The 9729-nt window shown below is 43.3% G+C and overlaps 1 protein-coding gene across 1 annotated transcript in view; it reads left to right on the top strand.

Annotated features, from left to right (window-relative positions):
• AIG1 (androgen induced 1) overlaps nt 1–9729 on the top strand; it is a 182925-nt gene that overhangs the window by 140241 nt on the left and 32955 nt on the right. The window contains exon 4 of the mRNA XM_019653745.1: nt 1024–1139. Within this exon, the coding sequence (XP_019509290.1) occupies nt 1024–1139 (116 nt within the window). The remainder of the gene's footprint in view (nt 1–1023; nt 1140–9729) is intronic.

Here is a 9729-nt window from a genome sequence, read left to right as displayed (position 1 = left end):
GGAGGCCACTATGGCACGGGGCAAGCACTATGGGCAGTCTATCTGAAGTGTACCTGGCGTATAAGACGACCCCCCCACTTGGAGGCATATTTTTCAGGGCCAAAAAATCGTCTTATACGCCGGCAAATACAGTACTTGACTTTCCTTACTTCCTACCATATGGAGGAGATAAGTTTCATCCCCAACCTGGCCCACTGAACTAAGTATCTATCTACAGTGGCCACTGGGTCAGAAAAACAAATGGTAATGTTCCACCCATCTTCAAACATCATATCTAAATCCATGTCCAGCTGGTACAGACTGGTACATTTTTTCTGGAAGCTAATGTGGCATTATTCTTAACCTGCTGCTGGCACGCACCTAATGTGGCATCATGTATCAACAACCTTAAAATCTCCATAGCATTTGACTATAAGAAAAGAATTTAATGTTCAGACATTCAGACAAAGACTTCTACAAAAGATTTAGTATGACATTTTTAATGAAAAATTGTAAATGTTTTTTCTACTTAATGTCCAAGAACAGGAGTTGGTTAAATAAAATTTGGTACACCCATAAAATGGAATTTTAAGCAGCTATGGTCAGATATTCCAGAAGAATTTCTAAAATGGCATATCAGAAATTCTCATGCAACAGTCCAAAACAAAATTGCATGCACAGTATACTCTTAACTGTATATAAATAATTGGAATGGGGGGGTGAGAGGAGACACACCAAAATATTAACAGTGGTTATTTTTATTCCTTTATGTTCTGATTTTCTTCCTATACATCTTATGTTATAGAAATTTTCTGTAACAGGCATAGATAAAATTTCCAAATTAAGATACCGCAGAAAAATACCAATGGAGCAATTGATGCATTCCATGGTTTTGTGTCCATTCTACCTCTTAGGGGAGCCGTACACTGCTATCTGCTGTGTCACTTTTGCTAGGGACTTACATTATCCGTTCTACTGGAGACAAAACAACTACTGAGCGGCGATGATAAGAATCTGTGTCACCTGGTCTCTGTTCTTTTTCAGCACACGACAGTTTTGCCCTTTATATTAATCGAGATGAGGACATCCCACCATGCGTATCCCAGCAGGAGCAGCGGACTCGCCGCCACATGTACCTTCTCTGTTGGCTATATATTATGGTAAGGACAGTGCCTGCTGGGCTTTCGTATTGTATTATATTTTGCACTGCTAAATTTGGGCACATATTTCATTATGGATATAATCACTAACAGATTCACACTGCGTGTCTCGTTTGGTCCAGGACCTGGGCTTTGTCTCATTTCCCCAGATGCTTATATTTTTAGAAAGTATATGCCAAACCTCACACAACAGGAATTTGTTGAACAATCCCATGTAAGCAGTGCTTCTTCCAAGCCTACATTTTTCAACTCTTTTTCAAACTAAATGTTTTTCTTGGACACCAGCGTTATTGCTGGAGGGCCTTTTTACTTGGGATTTTTTGTTGTTGCTTTTGTTGGGGAGTGGGGGAGTTGCAGCAAATGCAAATGAGGACAGGAGAAATGACCTCTGAGAGGAGTGACTCTAAACTTCATAGGAAACAGTGAAGATGTATATTTGCCTGAGTCAATTTAAAACCTGTTCCAGAATTAGCGATTGCATACAGCATGCATTGAATGGTTTTGTTTTTGAAACAAAACAAAACAAAACTTCTTCTGCGTGAAGAAGTCTCCAGTTGGCCTGTTGGGCCTGAGTGAGTCCCAAGTGGGAGATGCCAAATTTATCTGATAACAAGTTTTTGCCTGATGAATTTATTTCACATTAATTTCAGCTCTTACCATGTTTGAGTGTTTCGAAATTACTTATCATAAGATAGAGAATTTCTTATTTCTCTTCATAATTCCAAGTCCTCTTTGATATATTAGCATACACAGAAGAGAGCCCTCCGCCAGCATTTCCGCCTCTGAGGACTGCTGTCCTGAGTTCTGGGTCACCGTCCCCTCCTTGAAAAGGCCTGAAGGACTGAAGAATGTTCTTCCAAATACCCAGAACTGTGCTAAATTCCATCAAAATCCCGGAGTGCTTTGGGAGACCCAGGCTCCACGGAGCGTTTTGCTCCAGCCAGCCCAGAAATATAAAATCAACATCAGTCCAGTATTTCGCATACTTTGCCTGAATGGTCACATAATGCCCCAGATCTAAACAAAAGGGGAATTTGCTTCTAAGGAAGTCACACCCTGTTACTGTATCTAAGGGGACATCCAGACTACAGACCCCAGAACAAACATGCAGTAATGTACACTGTGTCTGCAGCGACCGTTCATGAGGACTGGGGAGTGTTTGTTTTCCTAGTCACCGTCTAGATATTTTTTCCACCTAAAACATTAAGTATCAACTTTCTCTGATAACAAAGGCCCAAATGATCAGGGCTCACAGGTGAAGTGCAACTATGCAATTATTTCTTAAAAATGAATGGATGTACTTTTACATATGAACTTGATATTCGAATGACTCCTGTCTTTCAGAAGAGTCATGTGGGGAAGCTACACAGTTATTCCAAGGATGCTACAGTGTCCACAACATACCTGGAACTGCCTGTAGCATTAGTTTAAACATCAAATGCCCTCTTCCCCACCCTCCAAAAATACAGTCTCATTACTTTGCACTCATATTGGCTTATCTTTGCGAAGGGAATGTTTTGACTCTGGGAACGCTGGGTATATGCCTGTGAATTCATCTATGTGCCATTCCACTATCTGACTCTTGCAGAGCCCCAGAGGTTTCAGGAACTATGCACTCTCCGATGGCTTTTCTTCCACTATGGGCACAATCAGTCCTCATTCTAAAGAGACACATGGGAAATCCCACATAGTCTTCATTATAGACCCCCACGATCCCTCATTAAAATGAAGCATGACTCACGCTCTTCATGCTAAGTGCGGCCGGCCAGCTGTGCGTGCTCCCTAAGCAAACCAGCACTTGCCCGGACATGTCTTTGCATTAACTAGTGTCTTCTCTCAGATGTGTTCTGAGAAAGCTTTCAAAGTAGACTTTTCCCTTTGGTGTCCTGGCCTAGGTGTTCATAGCTATGCCAACACCTAAACAATGTCCCTCACATTGTGTCATCTTATATAAATCCCAGGATTTTCATTGTTATCCAGAAAGTACTGGCTTTTGCTCCCTTTCAGACTATCTCAGGGGCTGACATACCGGTGACACAACAGCAGAAGGTTCAGGATGTGAAATCTTTTGATAGCATACCAGGGTCGTGACGGGACATTCCAGAACCTCATACCAAAATGGAAGAAAGCATTCCTCTTATCACATGCTAGTTATAAAATAAATAGATCTCCCTTCCAATCCTCTGTGTGGTTGAGCTGAATCTGTACCTCCGAGGCTGCTAGCCAGGCTGACTGTCGGCTTTGCCCTGATTCTTCTAGCTTGCTCTCCCCATTCTCACACATCTCCCTTCCTATCTGAACCTCTTCTCTTCCTAGATTTGGATAGCGAGCAAGTGCTGTGAAAGCGAGGCATGCTGGAACTTTCCCTCATGCACTGGAGCTCCCACCCTCAGTGGCTCCACTTCCCAGCCCTTATCTCAGTCCTGCCCAAGCTTGGCATCTTGAAGGCATCCCAGACTCCTTTCGTGGCCACTTCCACTTCCTCACACGTCTCTTTCCACTTGCCTAGGCGTCTGGGGCACAACACCTCCTTGATATTTATGGAGGGTTCTTAACTCCTTTCCTGCACACCTCCCTCCATCATTACTCCCCCACCCATTTCTCTGCACCCTCATTGTGGGATTTCCCCTAATAAATGAGATGATCCGTGTTATATTATGCAGGATACAACACAGAGGTCTCCTTAGTTTCTAAGGCAAGAGCAACTATCAGGAATTGTAATAAATACCATTCTTTTGTGTGCTGTGCCAGTGCTTTTCAAATAGTGTCATCATATTTCATTCCCAAACAGCCCTTGGAGATAGGCATTATCAGGCCCATTTTACAGATAAGGAAACTAAAGCTTAGAGACATGATATGACTTACCCAAGGAAAAGCCTTTTTGTTGTCATTATTGTGTTGTTGTTGCCAGAACTGTAGTTCACACCCAGTAGTGGCTGCAGACTCTGTACAGTTGACCATACTCTCCACTGCCCCTTCCTGCAGGCAGGTTAACTCTGCGGGTGAACAGATTGAGTTGGTAGTTGTATTTTTGTTTTGAAGCACTGCATCAGAAACAGCCATGTCTGGTAGTTAAGGACACTTCTGGGTATGAATTCTGACTCCTCCACTTAACCTTTCTGGGCTTTCACTTACTCAGATATGAGATAGGGAGGAGGGTAGTAGGTACCTCATGGGAAAGTGTGAGGCCCTCAGTTACTGTGAGCAGAGCCTGTAAAACAACACTCAGCACACAGTAAAACATTTCTATCTCCACTACTATAATAATAATAATTATTATTATTATATTTTTATAATATTTTTATAATATTAAAATATTTATATTTTATATTATTATTATTATTATTTCTATGTTTTCTGTACTATAGAACACATAATATTTTATTATCAAGGGTTTGAGAATTTTAGTTCAGTGCCCTAAGTCCTTTCTCTTTAACGCATTCTCACTCAATCATACACTCCTCCCTTCAAACATCAAAACAACCCTCAAGGATATAAAATATTACTTTTGTTCATTTGTTTTTTTAAGTTTAAAAGGGCCATCAGATAATCTTGATAGGGGGCTGGGTAAAACAGAGAGCTTTAAGGTCATGGGTTGCTGCCTGCTATCACCCTCGAGTTGACAAATTCTGCAAAAGAAGATGCCCCAGCTCCACCTGGCGCAGGACCCTGCTGGCAGTCAGTTCCTTGGCTGTGCCCTGCCCCTGGCACCGAGCACCTTTGTCTATTGCTGCTGCTCACTGCTCTGCTTTCCAGTCTGTAGGACACATAAAGAGGAAGCCACTCCAGACAGAGCATGTACATGCCCCAGGGTTCAGCAGTGAGTCTCCTCTGTCCTGGGGAGGCTTCTTCCAGTCCCTGGCCTCTCCCCTCCCTCAGTGGTTCTCATTCAATCAGAGCCCACGGGAGATCTCAGGGGGCCATGCCTAATACATGCTGACCACTAAATGGAAGATCAGGAGCAAGGCAGCATTGGTGGGGGGCAGAAAAGGGGCCCTGGAATTTTCTTCTTAAGGATAAATATTCCATGTCACTGCAATGAGCTTATTTAAAGCAATACAAACAGAGATGTGCGTTGTCTCAGGGCCCTAATGATTTTTTTTAATTCCATATTCCAAATCTTATTACCCCAAATGTGCCCATCGTATAACTTCCCAACCCAGAAAATAAAGTAAATCAAGATGAAATATGATCTTTCTTTCATGATATATAATCCTAAATTGTCCCAAATCAGGATTCTGTTTTCCACTAAACTTGATTACCCATCACTTGTGCAATTGCAGACTTTTTTTCTTGTTGAAACGTTTCTGGATTTCCTCAAGTTTCTGTTGGAAACATACTCATACATTATTTTTAAAGCAGAGAAAACATTCTTTAAAATAAAAATAAAAGTGCACTCAAACTAAAAAGTCTTAAAAATAATTTTTAGCCATGAACGAGTAAAATTTTTAACATAAAACTTGTACCCTCTTTACTAAGAAAAATAAATTTTAGGCCACATTTAAAAAAAGAAAAGAAAAGAAAGAAAACCCTATTTGGATGCTTCTTCACCAGTTAAATCTGGGCAACACATAGTTATTCTTTGACCAGCATGTGACATTTTCTTATCTTCAACTTGAACCTTTCACGCCACCATAACTGCCTACCCTGATGACTTTTATATCTGTAATAGTGTGTGAAAGTTTTCCTGATTTCCAGACATCAGAGAACTGGGACCAGGCTGAAAGAATAAGGTGATAAGTACACATTTTGAGAAGAGATACCTTTCTTAGGGCTTATTGGAGACACCCCAAGGACTCTTTCCCCTTTGCCATCACCAAAGCCATCCACCCTCTCTGTCACGCCCACCTTCCCCACCTCCCTTCCTCAGTCTGGCTGGGGATGAAGGAGAGGGTCTTTGCAGTCCTGAATTTTGGGTCTAGGGGAGCCATTGGGAAAGGAAGTGCCTCCTATGCTCACCAAAGCCAAGTCTATGAGGCTCTAAGAGAATCCCTGGTAAATATCAGGGCTGAGACAGGAATCTAATTTAAGAAGCAGACATATTAACCTTCCCCGTGCCTCCTACGTGAGCAAGGAAAAGAGCATTGGAAGGACATGGCAGGATGGAGGGAGGGGCAAGCTGCAGTGCAGCCTATCCCCTCCTCTGCAGCTGTGACGGATGTTTCTTATAGATCTCGTTTGACGCTGAGGGACCTCACCGGGCTTGCACTGTCCTGATGGGCCTTTCCACCCAGGAAGGCCAGCTACTGGGCAAGGGCTTCCCAGCAGCAGGAAACTGTGGGGTGTACTGCCATGAGCAGGAGTCAGGGGGCGCTGAAGAGGTCAAGCTGGAGCCAGCCCATCTCCCACATACAGAACCTCTGCAGTGAAGAAGCCCTTCAGAGATCCCTACAGACCTCACACCTAGGAACCCCATGCAAACGTGAGCATCTGAACATCAGCCTCACAGCGGTTTTCAGGGAGAAGTTGGTATTAACCAGAGAGACCAGCACAACCACTTGCATGGCCATCGGCAGCGAAGCCAGGAAATGTTTATCCTTCTCCCACGTCCCCTCCCAGGTCCCCAGAACCAGACTATGCCCTCCCCTTCTACTTGAAGGGACTAGAGAAAAGAGCAGAATGAAAATGCAGAGCCCCCTCCCTCTCAAGGCTCCAGCAATAGTCCTCATGTGTTCAAGGAAGGCAGGCCAGTGTGTTGGAGCAAAGTGAGGGGCAGAGTGAACAGAGGAGCCTAGGGTGGAGGGGAGACCATGGAGGGCCTCAGAGGCCATTGTAAGGACTGTGTCCTTAATTCAGAATGAACTGGAAGGTTTTGAACAGAGAATTCGCATGGTCGGAGGTGTTCTTAGAGGATCACTTTGGCTACTGTACTGAGAGTGGATTGAGTGCAAGGATGGAGTGGGAGAACAATTAAGAGGCTGTCGAAGTGATCCTGGGGGGAGATGACAAGGTGGTTAGAAATGTCCGCGTGAGAAGCAGTAGGATTCTGGATATATTTTGAAGATAGTGTCAGTAGGATTTCTTGTTTAATTTAGACCTAATGTAAACTAAATTCCAGGCTCATCCCCTTTAATACCTTTTTAACTTGGGATGGTAGATGGAACAATTGGTCCCCGAAGGTGCCCATGTCCTAATCCCCAGAATTTGTGATTATGTCACCTCAGGTGACCAAAGGGACTTTGCAGATGTGGTTACATTAAGGACCTTGAGATGAGATTAGCCTGCGTTATCCTGGTTGGCCCAGTGTAATCATCTGGTTCTTAAAAAGGGAGACCCTTTCCCAGCTGTGATTAGAGGGATACATGACTCGGGGAGGATAGAGTCTGATGTGACGTGAAAAGTACTCAAACAACCGTTGCTGAGTTTGACGCTAGAGGAAGGGCCGTGAGCCAAGGAATGGGGGCCGCCTCTAGCAGCTGGAGAAGTCAAGGAAATGGAGTCTCCTCTAGAACCTCCAGAAAGGAGCACAGTCCTGCCAGCACATTAATTTTAGCCCCCAAGACCTGTGCTATCAGACTTCTCACCTACACAGTTGTAAGATACATTGGCATTGTTTTAAGCCAAGAGTTTGTGGTAATGTGTTATAGCAGCAATAGAAAACATATATAACTAACTTGGGCAAGCCACTTATTCTCTCTATGGGCCTCAGTTGCCCCATCTGGAAAAAAAAATGAGGACAATGATTCTTTAGAATCAGAAAATGGGTATAAAATGCCTGCCACATAATTGCCACTCAGCATAGAAGCCATTGTTCTGTTTATATATTAAATATATATATTAAGAACACTCAGCCCTACAGTATCCTAAACTCAGCCCCTTTCTGCCTGTTTTTTTCCTCATTAACCAGCTGTGCCTACTCTGGGAGGCAGAGGTCCAGATCCGTGAAGTCAGGCAGTCCTTGTTCAGGTCCCCTTTTCCTAGGGATTTGGAGCACATCACTTACCCTCTCTTAGCCTCCTTTGTACCGCCTTTAACATGGGAGCTGATGCCTGCCTCACAGCATTGCTGTGAAGACGAGTGAGGAAATGATCGCGTGTTTCCTTCCTTCCTCCTGGGTGAAAAAAAAGTGCTGACTGTCTGAAGAGTCCCTGAGAAAGGCCCATATCTTTCTCCGCCCCTTCCCCATCACTCTTATTTCCATTTTATCCTCTTCTCTTCTTAGGGATTTTGGTCCTGCTTTGGGGGGTTTGTGTCTCCTTACATTCTGTTAAGCATGCTGAAGAGTTTTTTGAAATTTTCTTATGGTTTATGTATTAAACTATTTCCCAAGCTCTGTTTTTCCCATGAGAACCGAGAATGTCATTGCTTTCCCATTACTCTAATCAGCTTATTTTTACAAACACTTTGTTGAGAGTTATTGTTTTCTCCTCATCTAAGGTGGAGACGTCCATCTAGACAATTGAGGGCATGAAGGCTGAGAGTGTGGCTTGCACTAAGCCCCTCAGAGTGTCCACTTGAGTGTTGATTAAATTAGTTTCTTAGATCTGCGTCTGGAAGGAAAAGGTTTATGTACATAATTTGTGTCAATTCCCAGTATGTATTATCCTGAGTTTCGTCTTCTGTCCCCAACGGCTGGTTCTCAGACATTCCGGGAGTACATAAAGAACGAGAATGTTGATGTTCATAAGCATGCCTCCCCCCAAAACATCATTTTATACATTGGATATGACCCTTCTGACACTACTCAACATCCCTACCCTACAGCCATACCGACACTACCACGTCTTTTCCTTCTAGCCTTCTGGAATAGCCAAGTTGATGCCACTTGTGTCCTTGATGTCGCCTGGCAATTTTACTTGGATTTCTCCTGCCAGCTCTACTCACTCCCCTCCACCTCTACCTCGCTTTCCCAGGCCTCTCTCAGATGACCTGACCTTTTATTTCACAGAGAATATGAAAGACTTTAAACAGGAACTCTTTTGATTTCTTCCTGCAAACATCCTTTTTGTACGCCCCCTCTCCTGGCCTTCAGTGACAATAGGTGAAGAATTTCTACACCTTCCAACAGGTAATGCTTCCCTCTGTGCTCTGCCTCCACCCACTCCTGGGTCTTCATCCATCAGTCATCACTTCATCCTTCTATAACTTCAGTCTCACTGCCAGATTCTTCCAATCAATATTTGAACACACTCTAGTCCTAGTCTCCACCCTAAAAAAAATAAATAAATAAATAAAAATTACTCTTCTGGGACCACCCCCTTTTACATCTAGCTACTGCACTATCTCCCTACTTACAACTGAACTTCTCCAAAGAGTTGTCTACACTGTCTCTACTCTGATTTACACACTTAAGAGACAAGGGAATGTAGCTGTGAAGAGAATAGACCCATGAGCCAGAGCCTGAACCAGGATTTTGCTTCTGCTGTGTGACTTTGCACAAGTCACTTAACCTCTCTGTGCCTTCATTTCCTCATCTGTAGAATGGTATAAGAGTACCTACCTCATAACATTGATGTAATGACTAAAGTAATTGGTGTATGTAGAGCACATAGAACAGTACCCAGCACAGAGTGTGTACTGTTATTATTAACTCACTCCAGTGTGGCTTAAGCTTCAATATTTTAACAAAACCTTTGCTGATATCACGAGA

The sequence above is a fragment of the Hipposideros armiger genome, unplaced genomic scaffold (genome assembly GCF_001890085.2).
Source record: "Hipposideros armiger isolate ML-2016 unplaced genomic scaffold, ASM189008v1 scaffold_206, whole genome shotgun sequence".
Taxonomy (NCBI): Eukaryota; Metazoa; Chordata; class Mammalia; order Chiroptera; family Hipposideridae; genus Hipposideros; species Hipposideros armiger.
The sequence above is the reverse complement of the archived record's forward strand: the minus strand, read 5'-3'. Positions and strand labels throughout refer to the sequence as shown.